The following is a 23,288-nucleotide window of genomic DNA, read 5'->3' on the forward strand; positions in this document are numbered from 1 at the left end:
GAAAAATATTTTCTACAGGTTTTTCGTTATTTACATTTTGTTTTCCTATTTTAAATTACTTATTTTCTTCTTTTCGAATGTTTTATAGAAACTCATGTCCCTATATACATTCTGCTTAATTTAAAAGCCAATATATCAATATCTTTATTCACATCAATAGTTATACGATCCTGGTAATTTTAGAAATCTTTGCTGACATCCATGTTTGCTAACACGATTTTCCTTATGTCTGAGTATATAACATGTCAGATAAGAACAAGATTGCATTTGAGAAAAATGCTATGCCACCGCATGGTTCAAATTTAATAGCTGTACATCAAAGGACAAGAAAGTAGGTCACATCATCAAAATCTAGGTCAAAGTTCAATTTTACAACTAAGACTGTGCACATGGTCAAAATGTCATTGCTGTACATCAAAGGACAAGAAAGTAGGTCACTGTCCCCTTGGGCAAGGCATTATTTTGACACAATGGTTTAATAACAATCTTGATACAGGTCCACCAAACAACATTTCAAGTCAAATATCTAAGCTATAGCTTTCTCCCATTCAGAAAACATTTGTTTTATTTTCTGTTTTTACTACGTGTACATAATGAGAATCACTGCCCCCGGGCAGGGCCAATTTTTGACATTTGAACAACTTTGGTAGAGGACCTATAGATGATATTATATATCAAACATCAAAGCTCTATGCCTTGAACCTTCAGACAAAAATTTTTTTTTTCACTATATGTACATAATGAAAATCAATGACCCCCGGGGCGGAACCAATTTTGACCCCAGGGCTATAATTTGAACAATCTTGCTAGAGGTTCACTACACAATGTTTCATGCAAAATATCTTAACTCTATCCTTTGTAAATTTAGAGAAGATGATTTTTTAAGTTTTAACTATATACATATAAGATAAACCTATGGCTCCCAAGGGCGGGGCTAATTTTGACACAAGAGGCAAAATTTGAACAACTTTGGTAGAGTACCTTTAGATGATATTATTTAACAAATATTAAAGCTCTAAGCCTTGTACCTTCAGATAATAACATTTTTTTATTTTTTACTATATGTATATATTGAAATCAATGACCCCCAGGGCGGGGGCAATTTTGACCCCAGGGCTATAATTTGAACAATCTTGCTAGAGGTTTACAACACAATGTTTCATGCAAAATATCTAACCTCTAGCATTTGTCAATTGCTAGAAGAATTTTTTTAAAGTTTTTACTATATACATATAAGGAAAACCAATGACCCCTGGGGCGGGGCCGATTTTGACCCCAGGGCTATAATTTTAACAATCTGGGTAGAGGTCTACCAGACAATGCCTTATGCAAAATATCTAAGCTTTAGGCCTTTTGGGTCTTTACAAGAAGGTGTTTTAACCTTTTACTATATGTACATAGTGAAAATCAATGACCCCCGGGGCGGGGCCAATTTTGACCCCAGGGCTATAATTTGAAGAATCTTGTTAGAGGTCTACCAGACAATGCCTTATGCAAAATATCTAAGCTCTAGGCCTTTTGGGTCTTTACAAGAAGATTTTTAAATTTATTTTTATAATTCCTTTTGGTTGCCATGGCAACCAGATTTCTGCATGGAATGAAATTCTTTAAACAACTTTAAAGCCCATCACCCAAGAATCAATCCTGCCAAGTTTGGTTGTAATTGGACTAGTGGTTTCTCACAAGAAGATTTTTTAAGTTCACTATATAATCTATATAACACACACACACACACACACACACACGCGCACACACACACACACACACACACACACATACACACAGGTGAATCGCTATATGCCACCGCATCGCAGATGCTGCGGTGGCATAATAAAAAGAGAACTTATAGGATGACAATCAAACTTACTTACTCCTTCGATTCATTTGTATTTGTTCAAATATTACGCGCAGAGAAAATCGTACATTTAGGAGTAATGCAAAACCTACCAATACAAGTTCTATTGTTTGTGTCCAAATAAAAACCATCATTGCACTCACAGTGATAGGTACCAGGTGTGTTAAGACACTTATGATCACAACCAGAACTGCCTGATTTACATTCGTCAATATCTTGAAAATAAACAATCCAAATAACTATCTTATTTGTGGTGCATTTAACAAGCATCCGACGAAAATAATTATTTTTTCAACAAAAGTAATGATGGAAGAAAAATATTAAAAATGAACAAATCAGCTTTTGATAGAATAAATAAAGAATACAAAACATCATTATAAGTACAAGATATTATATTTGTATTAATTTTAACAGAAAAAAACCACCCACACTAGAGAAAATCGAATGACGTTTTATTATTTTCTACATCTAATAAATTTCCGATGCATAGCAAATAGTGTCAGCCCTTGTTATCGGTCAATCAAAGTCAAGCATTACATCAAATGTTCTCTGCTTTCATAGCACAAACGGGTGTTTTATACCAAACTGTATTTAAAAAAGTAAATATTTGATATGGTATGTCCATGAGATTAAATAATGTTTACTCTTAGATTAAAGCATGTTTAAGTTGTTAAAATTAAGAAAATGTCTTTTCATTACTTTAAAACCTGATTACATGTGACTAATCTTTCATTTATAGTCGTAAAACACTTGTCTATTATAATACCAAAGTAAAAGTGTTTATAAGTGTCGTTATCTAAACAAATTGTGTAGATATTGCTGGTTTGTTTAGAACAGTGTTTTAACATACTACTTCAACAAGATAACAAATTTAATTATTTTTCCTCGCATGCAGCTTGCACTTTAGTTTGCAATTTATTAAAAACAAAACCAATATCGTCTGCCGCAAAAGGTTTACAAAATTACATACCTTTTCATTATAATTTTCAAGACAAAGGTATTTCATTTGATTTGTTTCAAAATTATTCATCAGTTAATATAAAAAGAATATGTAAAAAATAAAAGCTAAGGGGGAATATTACATATACACATGTATCTATTTATTTCAATGAATTTGTAAGTCTGACCATTGCATTCATTTATATCTGTTTAAATAGACAACATACAGAAAATATTGTAATCCCATCTTCTGGCAATATAATATATCTCTATGACTGGTTTAATTAAAATACATTATAAAAGGACTGAAGAAGAATTATATTAATATGAACATATGGGACTGAACATTAACAAGGAATAGCATAAGTAAAGAAATCACCATAATATCCGTGGCAGGGATAGGCAAATGAGGCGGTGGAGGTAGAGTTATTTCGATAATGAAAAAAAACCCTCACCATTGCATCCTTTTTTATTTGACAACAAAGTGTAACCTTGGTTACATTTGCATTCGTATGAACCTAGCGTATTTTGACAAGTATGTTCACATCCATCATTCTCAGCTTTGCATTCGTCGACATCTTATAAATAAAATTAAACTCATAAAAACTAACACACGAAAGAAAAAATAATGAAATTAATAACTAAGCACTTGTTGATGATTGTCATCAATGGCACCAATTTAAATTTATTTATGAAATTATATAATTATAAACCATAAACATTTTTAATAGTATTAAAAAAGTAAGTTGATCAATATATAAATATATTTCAATATACAATTATAAATGCATATACCATTGCATTTCGTTCCGTCACTTGCCAGCAAATACCCCGATCTACAGGAGCAAATGAACGAACCAATAGTGTTCCTACAATTATGTTGACAGCCACTCTTGCTTGCAAGGCATTCATCTACATCTGTTGTTCGTATCAAATATATATAAAGTATTTTACAACTAAAGAAAACGAGAAAATGTAATTTTAAATGTATCTTTGTATTTCATGTTTCTTTATGCCAGTCTTGGGTCTTCATATTTATTTCTGTTTTGTCTTTTTAGGTAAGTCCCCCACCCTCCGATCACTACCCTTTGACATTGGCCTTTGTTTATTTATGTTTTGATTTTCAGCGTCTCGGTGGCTGTTTTATTCATCGTACAAGTTCCCCGTTGCTTTCCCAGTAACGACACTTAGTGTCTCGCTGTCCGTGGCTCCGTCTGCATGTTCGGATGCATATTCAAGAAGCTGCATTTTATTGTTTACGCTTACTTTAATTTTTATAGAAATAGTGATTCGATATGTCCGTACCTTACTATAAATATGTAATATTTTCAGACAAAAAATCAGGTTCACGTATATTTGCCGCATTGTTTCACAGCAATATTATATTTTTAGAGCAGCTTTTACGTCGTTCTTTAAGTAATTTGTAATAAATATCTCTACGAATATAAAAAGACGTTAATTAATATTTCATGGGAAGATATAATTATTTACACTGAGCTTATATATTCTTTAATGTAGTAAAATCATCTTTTTATTTTACATTAAAATACAACTGTAAAAATCATACCAATGCATGTTTTCCCGTCAGTCATTAAGGAATATCCTGATTGACAGTAGCAAATGTAAGAGCCGTTGGTGTTCAAACATATCTGTTCACATCCATCATTTGAACTTTTACACTCGTTGATATCATCACATGATCTATTGTCGTTGTTGAGGGAGAATCCATCAAAACAATAGCAAGAAAATCCTCCTTGTTCGTTTCTGCATAACTGTTCACACGAATGGTTGCCTAAATTACACTCGTCGATGTCCACGCACGTTGAATTATCACCCTGAATAGAGTACCCATTGTCGCATAAACAGTTAAACGAACCGTCATTATTGGAACATGTATGGTCACATCCACCGTTCTCAATTTCGCACTCATCTATGTCCACACATGAAAAACTGTCATTCAGTAAACCATAACCCTCAAAGCAGTCACAAGCAAAGGAACCGTTATGATTGTCGCATATCTGATCACATCCGCCATTAGCTTCATTACATTCATCTATGTCATTGCAAGAAGTCAAATCTCCACCAAGAGTATAACCGTCTTTACAGCTGCACTCATATGTCCCATTCCCATTGTTACAATAATGGCTGCATCCACCATTACCAGTGGAACATTCATCTATATCTGTAGATGGGTTATTGTTTCAATCGAGATAAATATTAGTATTTATACTTGAATTAAAGTATAAAATTCCAAAACAATTCTGTACTAAACGTACACATAAAGAAGATTCAAAACGGTAAAATTGAAAATGTTGAAAATGGCCGATTTGATTGTGCCTGTTCATGAATGATAAATGTAATTACAATCCACCGCTTACGCAACTTAGACACATGCTTTAGCAGAATTCAGTAGTAAAACATGCAAATGGTAAAGTTTTGAATTTAGATACATCAACCCATGATGTGTTTATACGGCTGTAATCATGTAACATTCAATTTGAAGCGTTTGTGTTATTCCAATAAAAGCTGCATCTTCATGGTTTGTTTTATTCAAAACGCCATAAGTTTATTTGTTACCGGTTTAAAAGCTGATTGACAAAAATGGTCTTAGCATTTTTAACATCCTTGTCAGAACGAATGTTTGCTTTCACACATGGTTAATGCACATTTTTCGTGCATTGACAATATTCTTGTATTTAAGTTTACGCCTGATTCGGTAGGTCCGAGTTTCGTTATTTGCTTTTTCTTATAATGAAACCGATGTCATTTTCAGATATGTTTTGATGATAAACTAAAACCATGTCATTTTCAGATATGTTTTTTGATAATAAAACTACCACGGCGGTTTTCGAGTTAGTTATTTCACGTAAAGCCCTGTTTCACAGATAATAAAAACCGTGCAACAACAGGCTCGCGTGATTTTATTCATGAGAACATGTTTTCTTCTTTTTAATGTTTACCTTTGTACGCAGTTTGCAATAATACTCTTTATTGCATGACGTTTTGATATTTGCATTGAAAAACATGAAATATTGTATATTACTCATTCGATTATTTTATTTTATTTTTTTAAGATATTGCTTTGATGCAGGAGTTCGAAAACTTACCATTACAAGTTTTATTGTCGGTGTCCAAATAAAATCCATCCTTACACTCACAGTGATAGGTGCTAGGTGTGTTATGACACTCATGATCACAGCCAGAACTTCCTAATTTGCATTCATCAATATCTTTAAAGTAAAGTAAAGTAAATTGAATTGTCGTATAACGTAGGAAGAACTCACGGATGTTACATACTTTTAATATACAAATACAAACACACATGTGAACGAGTGGAATACCAAAGTCGAACTCCCCCTCTGACATTTGAGAATAGTATATATAATATCAACCTGTCCTAAGGACATTTTATAATGTATATAAATACACACGTTTTAGAGTTACATATATTAATCATCCTGACATAAGGTCAGTCCGTATGCATCCTGAACTATAATACTCATAAATCATGTCATGTTCCATAGTGCACATTATGAAATAAAAACCTTATTATATGTATATACATGTTGACTTGTCAATCTTTTTGAATATAGCGTGTATGACTCATTAGCCTGTGCAACCAGCTATACGACAATTCCTCCATTACTTATAAAAAAAATATTTAAAAAAAAAGTATTGAACAAGTTATTATTTAATATCAAACATTTCAAACTCGTTCTAACAAATTATAAAAATCTAAAATCTAAAATCAACTTGACATCTGTTTTACCCTTAAGGTAATATCCGGTCAGAGATGTCCGGTCAGAGATGTTATCTAATGACTTTTTATTACTTTATCTTTAAAAGAAAAAACGCCTTAGGAAACAATATTCGGAAATATTCGCTCAATATATTTTCTTGTCACTTTTTAAAAAGTTTTCGGATACTGCAGTCGGGTAAGTTATAATTTACTTCAACAATTTTGTAATGTTTTTAATAAGTAAAAAAATAATAATTGTTAAATGTAAAGATAATTTTTTTTTTTGTCAGTTAATATTTTCCTTTATTTCATCATAAAAAAAAAAAGAGAAAAAAAAGTTAATTTCTAGAGATCAAGAAAACATAAAAAACAAACAAATAAGTTAACAATTTTCAAAGAACAAATTATTTTAAGAATATTAGTTAGAAAAACTTTAAGGGATAAAATTTAACAGAATTATATTTATGATAAGAGTAGAAAAGATATTTATATACGAAAAAGTTTAAAAAATATTATAAACAATTGATAATTGATAAAATGTCCAGGTGTTTCATTTCCTGTAAAACGTGTATTGTGCATGCGCATTGAACACTTCCTGTGACAGGTATGTTTTTTGTAACAGGTACTTGCTGACATCAGTATGGCTTGGTCGTCGTGACGTGTCGGGAATTTCAAATCGTTGGTATGTAGCTTTATAAAGTATAATTTTAAATTGACACTCATAATTGTTCATAAATGTTTGATGTTCTTGAAGATTCTTTTAAATTTATATATATGTATTTGATATGTGTAAACGTAGACTTTATACACAAGTTGATAAAGTTATATTCGAATATTTATTGGCACATCTGTAAACGCTGTTCTTGTTTCGTCGTTGTAAAAAGAATGTCTTGTATTGAACAATACAACAAAGTGATGATAGATCTATAATTCTTCATTTATGTAGCAATGTTTTTGAGTAAAAGATAATTAAATTAACAGTTTGCTGTTGCACGATTCTCGCAAATGTTTATGTGATATTTATTTTGGATATCTCTGTCGCGCACAAATAATTATTTTGATAAGAAGTTGTCATCAGTATTTCTCTAGGTTTTTGTTTTTAAGTTTATATAACACATAGAAAAACACATTCTATTGATAAACGGAAGTTTTCGGCTTCTCTGGTTGAAGACAGGAACAAAAGTTTATTTGATTCCACAATTTTGTTGTTGTTGTTGTTGTTGTTGTTGTCGGCGGCTGTAACATCATAGTTATGTATTTTAAACATCGTAGACGCTTATTTCATATAATTTTACATCGAAGAAGGTGTTTATGGTTATATCTGCATGGTTTTACATCGAAGAAGGTGTTTATGGTTATATCTGCATGGTTTTACATCGAAGAAGGTGTTTATGGTTATATCTGCATGGTTTTTGTTGTACATAGTTTGACATCGTAGAGGCTGACTGTAATATTTCTAGTCAGGCGGTGTTTTACTGTACCGGCGGATTCGCTCGCACCTCTCTGTCTTGGCTGGACGACAAGTGATCGTTAGACCAATATTTTGCATTTTCGTCCGTTGTCAGATCGGTTAATAGATATTATATACAATAAACATAATTTTGTTTCAGATATATGAACAACAAGACAACTGTCATAAAATGCATAGGATAAGAATTCCAATGAAAGATGTTCTCTAGTGTAAGTATCTTATTTATGTAATACTTGATATTTAAAAAATTTTTTACTTTTCTAGACATATTTTGTTAGTTTTAACTAAGCTATTAACTTTAGTTTTATTTCGACAATAAGACTTATCCCAATTTAAACTTTATTTAATGATTGTGCGATGACAGTTGAAACATGTATGTATACACGTGTTATTCTAATATGAAATAAAGTAAATAATCAATTTGAAACTCATGATTAAGTGCTGTCATTTACTTTGAAATGCATTTTAATTAACCGATCTATTAATAAACATATAGTGAATAACGATCATTTTAAGTAATAATAAAAAAAAATCTAAGATATATTTCTAATAAAACAACTTGAAAATTGATATAAATGAATACAACCACCAAAATATAAAGGTATATGGTTAAATAATGTAATTTTCTGTTTTGTTTTATATCGTTTTCTTGTAACATATATATATTTTTTTCTGTAATAACTATTTACAATGCCTGAGGTCAATTTACCGAAAATTAGTATAGCATATAGCGTCCACGACTGTTACAGCAAATTAGATATACACTGAAATAACATTTTCATGTTATGCTTTGAGTTTTTATTATTACCAGATGATTTTGTATTAACTTTACCAGAAACTTTATATCGAGGTTTTACAATACTTTTCTTTTTACTAGAAATAGAGTTTATAAACATTTCATTATCCGAATCATTATCATCAGCCATTGAATCTGACTGAATATCATTATATGCTGCTTGTGACTGAGGATTGCTATTTACTTGTATGGAATTTGAGTCTGATAATTCTGAATCAGTCTGCGATTGCATTTCTTCTGAATGTGCTTTACTTTGAGTATTGTCATTATTTGAAATTTGTTGTTGTTGTCGAAGATGTTTCTGTAATTCGGCTAATGGAATATCATCTTCACTATCAGAATTTGACCTTTCTTTTCTAACATTTTTAGCAACTTGGGGTAATACTGATTCTGGTATTTCTGAAGCATCATCAGTATCGCTATTTTCAGGTGTTACTACAAATGTGGCATTTCTTTTTGGTCGGCCAGTATCATCTGCTTTTGGTATTGACCAGTCATTAATATTTGCGAGCCTAATTTGTTCTGCATGGACTTTAACTGTTGAATTGTCAAACTGATTTTTTATTATATAAGTTAATGGTGACCTTTTCTCCATAATTCTATAAAATGGCTTCCAATTCACATCTAGTTTGCTTCTCTTACGAAAATTCTTATAAAATACGGGATCGCCTATTTCAAATTTGATATCTTTTGCGATCTTATCTGCATAGCTAGCTTGTTCTCGTTTTGCTTTTTTAAGGTTCTTATAAACAGATAGAAAAGTATTATGTTGTTCTTGTAATGCAATTTTGTGATACTCTTCGCCATGATAGCGCTGCCTTGGTTGTAGCAACAGGTCCACCGGGAGAATTGGATCACGGTTATATAACAAATAAAATGGACTATGCTTTGAAGTCCTAGAGACATTGAATCTAAGTGCGGCTAGTGTCATGTTAAGATGAATATCCCATTGTTTGAGATTTCCCTGTATTCTTTTAGCTAAGATATCATGTATGACATGGTGAGAACGTTCATTTTTCGCGTTTCCGGCAGCATGATAGGTAGTTGTACGCACGTGATCAATTCTTAACTCTTTAAGTGTTTCTTTGAAAGCATTACTTGTGAATTCTGATCCATTGTCAGTGACAATTTGTAATGGACATGCGTATCTAGGGTAAATTTCTTCTAATAGTAAATGTATAATTGTATCAGTACTTTTGTCAGCAGTAGGGAAACACTCGGGATAACCACTGTAAAGGTCAATAAAACATATAATGTAGCGATTACCACTCATTGTTTTCTCATAGGGCCCTATAACGTCGATACTCATGGTCTGGAATGAATACATTGGTACTCTTGTTTCGCCCATAGGTGCTTTTATTTTTGTAAGATTACGTGACTGACAATCAACACATTTAGAAACATATTCATACAATTCTTTGAACATATTTGGCCAAAAATATTTTTGTTTTATTGTTGTAAATAACCTCTGTGTTCCTGGGTGACCATTATTTAAATGATATTGAGTAATGACAAGGTGTTTTAAGTGTTGCGGAACAAACAATCTAAGATTAGGATTATCATCTACATTAGACAGATAATAAAGAACTTGGTCAATTTCTAAATATTTGCTCTGCACTGATTTAGTTGGCTGTCCGTGACGTAGTAACATTTTCAGTTCAAGAATAGTTTGATCTTTATCTTGCTCTGAGGCCATATTTAATTTTTCGAATTGTTTAATATCTTCTACAATTGGCTCTTGAAATTGGTATTCTTTGTTTGCTATTTCTTTGGCATTAAAGTGCGTAGAATCAAAAGCATTTACTTCATAGCTTTCATCAGTTTTCACAGCATGTACATTATCATTATTTGAATTATTACTTGAATTTGAGACTGTTATTTCAAAGGCATTGTCATTTATATCAGGCTCATAAAGTTCAATATCGGACTTGTTAGCATTTTTATCATCAGCTGGAGGTCTAGAAAAGAAATCGGCAATTAAATTTAATTTTCCTGGCAAATATTCAATTTTACAGTTATAGGCAGAAATATTTAAAGCCCAAAGCTGAATTCTTTTGTTTTGCATAGGTGCTTCTAAAAGATATTTTAAAGGTTTATGGTCTGTAAATATAGTAAACTCTGCATTATGTAAATAAACATCTAATTTTTGTAACGCATAATGAATACTGAATGCTTCTTTTTCTATGGTACTGTACTTTCTTTGAGATTCACTTAATTTATGAGATAAGAAGTATATAGGTTTTTCAATACCAGATTTGTCACATTTCTGACTTAAACATGCTCCGACCACTAAATCTGAGGAGTCCGTGTATAGAATATAAGGCTTATTTGGGTCTGGGAATGCTAAAAGTGGAATACGTGTTAACATTTTCTTTAATTGTTCAAAACTTTCTTGACATTCTTTTGTCCATTTAAACAAAACACGTTTTTTTGTAAGATTGATTAGAGGTTCAACAATTTTAGAATATTTAGGGCAAAATCTTCTATAAAAACCAGCAGCACCAAGTAAAGATCTGACATCTTTAACACATTTTGGTACCGGAAGTGACCTAATAGCTTTTACTTTTTCTGGGTCTGGTTTTATACCTTCATGATCAATTATAAAACCAAGGTACTTTGTTTGTTGTTGAATAAAACTGCACTTTTTCAGTTTAAGTTTTAATTTATGCTCTTTAAGCTTTGAAAATACTGTCTGTATATGTGATAAATGTTCATTTAATGACTTCGAAAATATCAGAATGTCGTCAAGATAACTGACAGCAAATGCCTCTAAACCTTGTAAGACATGTGACATGAGTTCTTGGAAAACTCCAGGTGCAGAAACTAGGCCAAATGGAACCACATTATATTCGAAAAGTCCTTTGAATGTCGTAAAAGCCGTTTTTTTCCTTGTCTGATTCATGTACGGGTATCTGCCAAAAACCTGAACGCATATCTAGTGTTGTAAAATATTTTGAAGACCCTAGTAGTGTTAAAATATCGTCAATTAATGGGAGAGGATATGATGTTGGCTTTGTAATTTTATTCAATTGTCTAAAATCAACACAAAACCGTTTACTGCCGTCACGTTTCCCGACAATAACAACAGGAAATGAATAAGGGCTATGACTTCTTCTTATAATATTAGCATCTAACATCTCATCGATTGCGTCACTCATAAATTTTCTATTGTTTAAAGGTGTGCGATATGGGCGTAATTTGATTGGAGGATGATTACCTGTTGGTATTTTCATGGTTACAGTATCTGTCTGTGATAATTCAGAATCTTTATTTGCGAAAATATTTCTATTTTTCCTTAATAAGTCTCTAACAATATTAAAATGCTCTGGAGGTGTATGAATATCATGTTCGAAATCGTTGTTAAGAGGGGAAGTTGTTTGAAGAGCCTCTGTAACCGAGTTAATGCTCTCGACCTCTGAAACTTTAGCAACTACTGAATCTCGTTTTAATCTTATAGTTTTATGCGTATTGTTGACAATCATAATAGGAAATCTTCTATCAGCCGAAAGTTTCATAACAGAATTTGTTATCATAAGACCTGGTTCAGAAGCAATCATTCCAGTTTCTATACTTTTTAATTCATATAATTTATCATTTTCCAAGCCTGGATTTTGTTTTAACTTAGCAGTGCACACATTAACTGTTTGAGGTTTCAGAATAACATCCTGTTTTAATCTAACAATTGATGCAATATGAATATCTTCTTCGAGGGGTACATATGTATTATTAACTCTTAAGCAGCCTAAATCAAAATATAATCTAACGCCATTTTGTGTTAACCAATCACGGCCTAAAATAATATTTCTATTCATTTTAGAAACAACATAGAATTTTTGAGTTGTTTCTGTTTTCCCTATTTGAAAATTTAGATTTATATAACCATCTATATGTAAATAATTTCCGTCAACTGAACATAAATTTATTTTCTGTTTTATAAGTTGAGGGGGATTCTTCAATTTTCTATATATTCTGCGATGCAGAAGACAAACTTCAGCACCTGAATCTACTAACGATCTGTATTTATAGTTTTCTATTTTAATCAAACACGAATTAGGGCTTCCAGCTAATGCTATACTAAATTTTGGTATTTTATCGTTCCTGTCAATGACCCCTTTGTGACAGGAACTTGCTAGTTTTCCTGAAAATTTATTTTGTTTCTGTCGTAAAAATTTTGTTTACGACATTCACGCATAATATGACCAAAATTATTACATTTCCAGCACTTAATCTTTGATTTCAAACTATTATTGCTATTATTTTTTCCTAAATCGTGAAAAATTTTGTCGGTGAAATACAGAATATATTTCATTTTTCCTAAATCTACAATTACGCACATGGTGACCTGGTCTCTTACAGTACACGCAAAAATTTCTTGTATAATATTTATTAGAATTATTTGCTCTGTAATTATTGTATTTTGCATGATTTTGAGAATTAGAAAATTTTACTCTGGCAGAAAATCTAGCTCTGAAATTCTGTTCATTCATTGCGCAAGTAATTGCTTCTTGTAAAGTTTTTGGCTTTTCTCTCATAAGTTTAAGTTTTAAATAATTATGCGCTAAATTATCCGTAAACAATTCTACTAACTGAAGTTCAATTAAACTATTATCTCCTAGTTTATAATTTTCATAAGCGGTTTCAGCACAATTAATAAATTTTTCCCCAAAAATTTGAACACTTTCTCCCAAATCTTGTTTTAAATTTCTCAAAAGATAAAATTCATGATGTAAATCTTTAATTTCCCCAAATCTAGTACTTATTTCTTCTTTTAATTGTTTCCACGAATTACGAGGATTATCACGCAAATATCTACATATAAAATCGCTTACAGTCCCTTTACTTGATTGAAATGCGACTAATTTTATTTTATTATCATCCAAACCTTTTAAAACAGCATATTTTTCTATAGATTTTATCCAGTCATTAAAATATTTAGAATTTCCATCAAAATTTTGTACTATTTCTGATAAACCCTGTGTACCTATGATAGTTGAAATATTGTTCAATTTATCTGACAAATTTTCAAAAATTGTAGCTATATCTTGATCTGACATCTTCAAAATTAGCAAATTACTGGTATATTAACGATCACTCACCTTTAATTTTCTGTTACAGGTACTTCGTTGTGTCCCGCTATCCAAAATCGTCGCTTCGACATCGCTGGTCTTAGGCGCCAAATCAACCGTTGTCGTATAACGGAGGAAGAACTCACGGATGTTACATACTTTTAATATACAAATACAAACACACATGTGAACGAGTGGAATACCAAAGTCGAACTCCCCCTCTGACATTTGAGAATAGTATATATAATATCAACCTGTCCTAAGGACATTTTATAATGTATATAAATACACACGTTTTAGAGTTACATATATTAATCATCCTGACATAAGGTCAGTCCGTATGCATCCTGAACTATAATACTCATAAATCATGTCATGTTCCATAGTGCACATTATGAAATAAAAACCTTATTATATGTATATACATGTTGACTTGTCATTCTTTTTGAATATAGCGTGTATGACTCATTAGCCTGTGCAACCAGCTATACGACAGAATTACTGCCTTGTTTGTAGTGCATTTAAGAAGCGCCAGATGATAATTAAGAATAAATTTATTTTGTTACAATTAAAAAACAACATAATTATGTATCACATATGTATGTATATTTGTTCAACCTTGCTGTTTATATGGCGTTTTTTTTTCGTTTTATTTTTATATCAAATATTTTGATATAAAACATGCCAACATTTCAATTTATATCTCGTAGCAAATAATAATACTTAAAAGAAAAACGTTTGCAAAACTTCTGCTCACATTTGAATTCCCAGAAACAGACCGTTATTATCCATGAGAATTAGTATTTCATACATCGCCATCTTGTAAAAAGAATTATAACAAATGATCATAAGTATTAAGTGGTTTTGTTGAAATAAGATTGATATATAGATAATAATTTCAATGTATTATTTGACGGTTTGCCTACAAATAACAATCCTATCTTTAAGACAAATAGTGGCAAGTATATACAGATATGTATATTTTACATTTCATATGCATGATATGGTGAGAAACAAAAATAAACCTACCATTGCATTTTCTTTTGTCACTTGCAAGTAAATAACCCGATCTACAGGAGCAGAAAAACGAACCAACTGTGTTGCTACAATTATGCTGACAAACATCTTTATCTGTTTGGCACTCATCAATGTCTGCCAGTTGAAGCATAATTCACAACAAAATATATATACTCACTGACTTGTGACACAAAGATAAGCAAAATAATATCAGAAGAAACCACAAAATTCTATATATATTTTAAGTTGCACTGGACAACAAATCTAAAAGGTATCAAACATGTACACACTTAGGGAAGTTTAGATAAATGTTATGAGATGGAAACTATTATAGCTGAACAACCTGCTTTCGAGGGTAAAAAGGACAAAAATACACTGGTAGTTTAGATAGAGATTTTCCTTAGACGGTCGCGCTATCTTCTTTTTAATATTTTGCTGTTTTGTACTATGTAAGGACAAAAATAAATAGTTCTATCAACAATATACATACTTGGATAAATAAAATAATTTGATATTTCAATTGTTTAGCAAGGACCCTTTTTAAACTTACAATCAAATCAATCAAATGCTTGAGTAATTGTCATATCGCCAAAAATGCCACACAGCAACAAGTTAAATCAATAGATGTGACCTAGAAGGAGAAGAAAAATCAAACCTGTGCAGGTTCTTTTGTCAGATGTCAGCAAATAACCAGATCTGCAGGAGCAAAAGTACGAGCCAGCTGTGTTATTACAATTATGCTGACAACCGCCTCGGTTGCCATGACATTCGTCTATATCTTTAATAAATCATAAATAAGTATTCAACTTTAACATTCGTGAAACTTTGTATTATCATATAACGTATTTGTAAAATAAACCTCTTGTAATAGTAGTAGCAGAGCAAGATTTAACATTAAATTGATCTCATTGCAACATTGACATTTCTAATTCGAGAACAATATTTACTTCCGGCAAATAGAACAACACATAAAATAATTTCAAAATTATACATTTACATTTTCCATGTATTTTCATTGAGTAATTTCTTGTGAAGTTTAAAATGCCTACCCATGCACTTTTTCCCATCTGACATTAGAGAATATCCTGGCCTACAGTAGCAGTTAAATGATCCATATGTGTTGCGACATGTGTGTTGACAGTCACCATTGTTTGTGTCACATTCATTTATATCTGTAAAACATTTACAAAAAGAAGCTAATTTCTTGATGTTATAATAAAGCAATTTTTTATGTTAAAGTATGTTTAATAGACGAAATTGAGATAATATTTACAAAATAAAGAATAATGTGCAAATCTTTCATTTTTGGTACACAAATTAACACAGGAATCGACCGTATTTGTGCATTTACTCTGAAAGCGATTTTCTTTCATAAATTCATATTAAATACTTTGATATAAAACATGTCAATCACGGTAGTTATAAAAACTGATGTATGACTTTATAGCGTTTGCTAGAAGAAAATATGAATATATGGATAAACGCTTTCCTGTTAAGCATACATGATAATTTCCAACATTTCAAATTTATATCGCGTAGCAAATTATACAACTTAAAAAGAAAGTCTGCAAAACATAACCTTGGTTATATTTGCATTCTCAAGAACCAACCGTAACTATCCATGAGAACTTGTATTGCATTCATCACCATCTTGTTAGGAATTTTATAACAAATGATCATAAGTATTAAGTGGTTTTGTTGTTATAAGCTTGATATATAGATAATTTCAATGTATTCTTTGACGGTTTGCCTACAAATAACAATCCTATCTTTAAGACAAATAGTGGCAAGTATATACAGATATGTATATTTGCATTTCATATGCATGATATGGTGAGAAACAAAAACAAACCTACCATTGCATTTTCTTTTGTCACTTGCAAGTAAATAACCCGATCTACAGGAGCAAATGAACGAACCAACTGTGTTGCTACAATTTTGCTGACAAACATCTTCATCTGTTTGGCACTCGTCAATGTCTGATAGTTGAAGCATAATTCACAACAAAATATACATAGTCACTGACTTGTGACATACAGATTAGCAAACATTATCGGAAGAAACCACAAACATCTATATATTTTTAAGTTGTATTGGACAACAAATCTTAAAGGTATCAAACATGTACTCACTTAGGGAAGTTTAGACTAAATGTTATGAGAAGGAAACTATTATAGCTGAACAACCTGCTTGTGAAAGTCAAAAGGACAAAACTACACTGGAAGTTTTGACAGAGGTTTTCCTTAGACGGTCGCTATCTTGTGTAAATATTTAGCTAATTGTACTATGAAATGAAAAAAATGAATAGTTCTATTAATAATATTAATGCTTGGATAAAACAAATCATTTGATATTACAATTGTTTAGCAAAGATACCTTTTTAAACTTACAATCAAATCAATCGAATGTTTGAGTTATCGTCATATCGCGAAAAAAATCCCGCATAGCCCAAGTAAAATCAATAAATGTGAACTACAAGAAGAAAAACCAAACCTGTGCAGGTTCTTTTGTCAGATGTCAGCAAATAACCAGATCTGCAGGAGCAAAAGTACGAGCCAGCTGTGTTATTACAATTATGCTGACAACCGCCTCGGTTGCCACGACATTCGTCTATATCTTTAATAAATCATAAATAAGTATTCAACTTTGACATTCGTGAATTAAACTTTGTATTATCATATAACGTATTTGAAAAATAAACCTCTTGTAAAAGTAGTAGTAGAGCAAGATTTAACATTAAATTGATCTCATTTCAACACAGCAAATAGAACAACACATAAAATGATTTCAAAATTATACATTTACATTTTCCATGTTTTTTCATTGAATAATTTCTTGTGAAGTTTAAAATGCCTACCCATGCACTTTTTCCTATCAGACATTAGAGAATATCCTGACCTACAGTAGCAGTTAAATGATCCATATGTGTTGCGACATGTGTGTTGACAGTTACCATTGTTTGTGTCACATTCATTTATATCTGTAAATCATTTACAAAAAGAAGCTAATTTCTTGATGTTATAATAAAGCATTTTTTTATGTTAAAGTATGTTTAATAGACGAAATTGAGATAATATTTACAAAATAAAGAATAATGTGCAAATCTTCCATTTTTGGTACACAAATTAACACAGGAATCGACCGTGTTTGTGCATTTACTCTGAAAGCGATTTTCTTTCATAAATTCATATCAAATATTTTGATATAAAACATGCCAATCACGGTAGTTATAAAAACTGATGTATGACTTTATAGCGTTTGCTAGAAGAAAATATGAATATATGGATAAACGCTTTCCTGTTAAGCATACATGATAATTTCCAACATTTCAAATTTAAATCGCGAAGCAAATTATACAACTTAGAAAAGAAGTTTGCAAAACATAACCTTGGTTATATTTGCATTCGCAAGAACCAACCGTAAATATCCATGAGAACTTGTATTCATTCATCGCCATCTTGTAAGGAAATTTATAACAAATGGAATAAGTATTAAGTGGTTTTGCTGTAATAAGCTTGATATATAGAGAATTTCAACGTATTCTTTGACCGTTTGCCTACACATAACAATCCGATCTTCAAGACAAAAGGTGGCAAGTATATATAGATATGTATATTTGCATTTCATATGCATGATATGGTGAGAAACAAAAATAAACCTACCATTGCATTTTCTTTTGTCACTGGCAAGTAAATAACCCGATCTACAGGAGCAGAAAAACGAACCAACTGTGTTGCTACAATTTTGCTGACAAACATCTTCATCTGTTTGGCACTCATCAATGTCTGCCAGTTGAAGCATAATTCACACATACTCATACATATGTCATACATACTCACTGACTTGTGACATACAGATTAACAAAAAACTATCGGAAAAAACCACAAACATATATATCTTTTTAAGTTGTATTGGACAACAAATCTAAAAGTTATCAAACATGTACACACTTAGGGAAGTTTAGACTAAATGTTATGAGATGGAAACTATTATAGCTGAACAACCTGCTTTTGAGGGTAAAAAGGACAAAAATACACTGGCAGTTTAGACAGAGGTTTTCCTTAGACGGTCGCTATCTTGTTTAAATATTTGGCTGTTTTGTACTATGTAAGGACAAAAATGAATAGTTCAATCAACAATATACATACTTGGATAAATAAAATAATTTGATATTTCAATTGTTTAGCAAGGACCCTTTTTAAACTTACAATCAAATCAATCAAATGCTTGAGTAATTGTCATATTGCCAAAAATGCCACACAGCAACAAGTTAAATCAATAGATGTGACCTAGAAGGAAAAGAAAAATCAAACCTGTGCAGGTTCTTTTGTCAGATGTCAGCAAATAACCAGATCTGCAGGAGCAAAAGTACGAGCCAGCTGTGTTATTACAAGTATGCTGACAACCGCCTCGGTTGCCACGACATTCGTCTATATCTTTAATAAATCATAAATAAGTATTCAACTTTAACATTCGTGAAACTTTGTATTATCATATAACGTATTTGTAAAATAAACCTCTTGTAATAGTAGTGGCAGAGCAGCAAGATTTAACATTAAATTGATCTCATTGCAACATTGTCATTTCTAATTAGAGAACAATATTTACTTCCGGCAAATAGAACAACACATTTCAAAATTATACATTTACATTTTCCATGTATTTTCATTGAATAATTTCTTGTGAAGTTTAAAATGCCTACCCATGCACTTTTTCCCATCTGACATTAGAGAATATCCTGGCCTACAGTAGCAGTTAAATGATCCATATGTGTTGCGACATGTGTGTTGACAGTCACCATTGTTTGTGACACATTCATTTATATCTGTAAAACATTTACAAAAAGAAGCTAATTTCTTGATGTTATAATAAAGCAATTTTTTATGTTAAAGTATGTTTAATAGACGAAATTGAGATAATATTTACAAAATAAAGAATAATGTACAAATCTTTCATTTTTGGTACACAAATTAACGCAGGAATCGACCGTGTTTGTGCATTTACTCTGAAAGCGATTTTCTTTCATAAATTCATATCAAATATTTTGATATAAAACATGCCAATCACGGTAGTTATAAAAACTGATGTATGACTATATAGCGTTTGCTAGAAGAAAATATGAATATATGGATAAACGCTTTCCTGTTAAGCATACATGATAATTTCCAACATTTCAAATTTATATCGCGTAGCAAATTATACAACTTAGAAAGAAAAGTCGGCAAAACATAACCTTGGTTATATTTGCATTCGCAAGAACCAACCGTAACTATCCATGAGAACTTGTATTCATTCATCGCCATCTTGTAAGGGAAATTTATAACAAATGGTCATAAGTATTAAGTGGTTTTGTTGTAATAAGCTTGATATATAGAGAATTTCAACGTATTCTTTGACCGTTTGCCTACACATAACAATCCGATCTTCAAGACAAAAGGTGGCAAGTATATATAGATATGTATATTTGCATTTCATATGCATGATATGATGGTAAACAAAAATAAACCTACCATTGCATTTTCTTTTGTCACTTGCAAGTAAATAACCCGATCTACAGGAGCAGAAAAACGAACCAACTGTGTTGCTACAATTATGCTGACAAACATCTTTATCTGTTTGGCACTCATCAATGTCTGCCAGTTGAAGCATAATTCATAACAAAATATATATACTCACTGACTTGTGACATACAGATTAGCAAAAACTATCGGAAGAAACCACAAAATTCTATATATATTTTAAGTTATATTGGACAACAAATCTTAAAGGTATCAAACATGTACACACTAAGGGAAGTTTAGATAAATGTTATGAGAAGGAAACTATTATAGCTGAACAACCTGCTGTTGAGAGTAAAAAGGACAAAAATACACTGGTAGTTTAGACAGAGGTTTTCCTTAGCCGGTTGCTATCTTGTTTAAATATTTGGCTGTTTTGTACTATGTAAGGACAAAAATGAATAGTTCTATCAACAATATACATACTTGGATAAATATAATAATTTGATATTTCAATTGTTTAGCAAAGGACCCTTTTTTAAACTTGCAATCAAATCAATCTAAAATGCTTTAGTAATTGTCATATCGCCAAAAATGCCACACAGCAACAAGTTAAATCAATAGATGTGACCTAGAAGGAGAAGAAAAATCAAACCTGTGCAGGTTCTTTTGTCAGATGTCAGCAAATAACCAGATCTGCAGGAGCAAAAGTACGAGCCAGCTGTGTTATTACAATTATGCTGACAACCGCCTCTGTTACCACGACATTCGTCTATATCTTTAATAAACCATAAATAAGTATTCAACTTTAACATTCGTGAACCTTTGTATTATCATATAACGTATTTGTAAAATAAACCTCTTGTAAAAGTAGTAGTAGAGCAAGATTTAACATTAAATTGATTTCATTGCAACATTGACATTTCTAATTCGAGAACAATATTTACTTCCAGCAAATAAAACAACACATAAATAATTTCAAAATTATACATTTACATTTTCCATGTATTTTCATTGAATAATTTCTTGTGAACTTTAAAATGCCTACCCATGCACTTTTTCCCATCTGACATTAGAGAATATCCTGGCCTACAGTAGCAGTTAAATGATCCATATGTGTTGCGACATGTGTGTTGACAGTCACCATTGTTTGTGTCACATTCATTTATATCTGTAAAACATTTACAAAAAGAAGCTAATTTCTTGATGTTATAATAAAGCAATTTTTTATGTTAAAGTATGTTTAATAGACGAAATTGAGATAATATTTACAAAATAAAGAATAATGTACAAATCTTTCATTTTTGGTACACAAATTAACACAGGATTCGACCGTGTTTGTGCATTTACTCTGAAAGCGATTTTCTATCATAAATTCATATCAAATATTTTGATATAAAACATGCCAATCACGGTAGTTATAAAAACTGATGTATGACTATATAGCGTTTGCTAGAAGAAAATATGAATATATGGATAAACGCTTTCCTGTTAAGCATACATGATAATTTCCAACATTTCAAATTTATATTGCGTAGCAAATTATACAACTTAGAAAAAAGTCGGCAAAACATAACCTTGGTTATATTTGCATTCGCAAGAACCAACCGTAACTATCCATGAGAAAACTTGTATTCATTCATCGCCATCTTGTAAGGAAATTTATAACAAAATGGTTCATAAGTAGTTAAGTGGTTTTGTTGTAATAAGCTTGATATATAGAGAATTTCAACGTATTCTTTGACCGTTTGCCTACACATAACAATCCGATTCTTCAAAGACAAAGGTGGCAAGTATATATATGATATGTATATTTGCATTTCATTATGCATGATATGATGGTAAAACAAAAATAAAAACCTACCATTGCATTTTCTTTTGTCACTTGCAAGTAAATAAACCCGATCTACAGGAGCAGAAAAAACGAACCAACTGTGTTGCTACAATTATGCTGACAAACATCTTTATCTGTTTGACACTCATCAATTTCTGCCAGTTGAAGCATAATTCATTAACAAAATATATATACTCACTGACTTGTGACATACAGATTAAACAAAAACTATCGGAAAAGAAACCACAAAATTCTATATATATATTTTAAGTTATATTGGACAACAATCTTAAAGGTATCAAACATGTACACACTAAGGGAAGTTTAGATAAATGTTATGAGAAGGAAACTATTATAGCTGAACAACCTGCTGTTGAGAGTAAAAAGGACAAAAAATACACTGGTAGTTTAGACAGAGAGTTTTCCTTAGCCGGTTGCTATCTTGTTTTAAATATTTGGCTGTTTTTGTACTTTGTAAGGACAAAAAAATGAATAGTTCTATTCACAATATACATACTTGGATAAATATAATAATTTGAATATTTCAATTGTTTAGCAAAGGACCCTTTTTTTTAAACTTGCATCAAATCAATCTAAAATGCTTTAGTAGATTGTCATATCGCCAAAAATGCCACACAGCAACAAGTTAAATCAATAGATGTGACCTAGAAGGAGAAGAAAAATCAAAACTTGTGCAGGTTCTTTTGTCAGATGTCAGCAAATAACCAGATCTGCAGGAGCAAAAGTACACCGTCAGCCCGCTGTGTTATTTACAATTATGCTGACAACCGCCTCTGTTACCACGACATTTCGTCTATATCTTTAATAAACCATAAATAAGTATTCAACTTGAACATTTCGTGAACCTTGTATTAGTATTATAACGTATTTGTAAAATAAACCTCTTGTAAAAGTAGTAGTAGAGCAAGATTTAACATTAAATTGATTTCATTGCAACATTGACATTTCTAAATTATGAGAACAATATTTTACTTCCAGCAAAAAAACAACACATAAATAATTTCAAAATTATACATTTACATTTTCCATGTATTTTCATTGAATTTAATTTT

General features: G+C 31.1%; 1 protein-coding gene and 1 long non-coding RNA gene across 8 annotated transcripts; one reads left to right on the forward strand and one right to left on the reverse strand.

Annotated features, from left to right (window-relative positions):
- Positions 1–558: 558 nt before the first annotated feature.
- Positions 559–22,354, reverse strand: LOC132732946 (fibrillin-1-like). Of its 7 annotated transcripts, XM_060719470.1 has the most exons (18): positions 22,246–22,354; positions 21,430–21,552; positions 21,037–21,159; positions 20,394–20,516; positions 19,586–19,708; positions 19,197–19,319; positions 18,546–18,668; positions 17,741–17,863; positions 17,377–17,499; positions 16,740–16,862; positions 15,933–16,055; positions 15,539–15,661; positions 14,896–15,018; positions 5,902–6,024; positions 4,362–4,976; positions 3,590–3,712; positions 3,250–3,372; positions 559–2,070 (listed from the first exon to the last, which is right to left on the reverse strand). In XM_060719470.1, exons 2-18 carry the CDS (start codon positions 21,452–21,454, stop codon positions 1,895–1,897), a joined length of 2,538 nt encoding a protein of 845 aa, XP_060575453.1. In that variant the 5' UTR covers positions 21,455–21,552; positions 22,246–22,354; the 3' UTR covers positions 559–1,894. The 7 variants fall into 7 exon arrangements, with proteins under 7 accessions (XP_060575453.1, XP_060575452.1, XP_060575455.1 ...); XM_060719469.1 differs by lacking the exon at positions 22,246–22,354 and having other exon boundaries at positions 21,430–21,833; XM_060719472.1 differs by lacking the exons at positions 14,896–15,018; positions 22,246–22,354 and having other exon boundaries at positions 21,430–21,836.
- On the forward strand, positions 6,031–14,548 carry LOC132732948 (uncharacterized). Its single transcript, XR_009626114.1, has 3 exons — positions 6,031–7,215; positions 8,144–8,213; positions 13,916–14,548. It is a non-coding gene; the product is annotated as an uncharacterized LOC132732948 (long non-coding RNA).
- Positions 22,355–23,288: the final 934 nt, after the last annotated feature.

The sequence above is a fragment of the Ruditapes philippinarum genome, unplaced genomic scaffold (assembly GCF_026571515.1).
Source record: "Ruditapes philippinarum isolate M1 unplaced genomic scaffold, ASM2657151v2 ctg14288_1_1_1_1, whole genome shotgun sequence".
Taxonomy (NCBI): Eukaryota; Metazoa; Mollusca; class Bivalvia; order Venerida; family Veneridae; genus Ruditapes; species Ruditapes philippinarum.

Excerpts from the sequence above, each read along its gene's own strand:
- LOC132732946 (XM_060719470.1), bottom strand. The coding sequence starts at position 21,454 with ATGTCAGATGGGAAAAAGTGCATGG. Across the intron at positions 19,709-20,393 it reads TGACAAAAGAAAATGCAATG|ATATAAATGAATGTGTCACA; the intron begins GTAGGTTTATTT and ends AATGTTTTACAG. Across the intron at positions 16,056-16,739 it reads TGACAAAAGAAAATGCAATG|ATATAAATGAATGTGACACA; the intron begins GTAGGTTTGTTT and ends AATGTTTTACAG.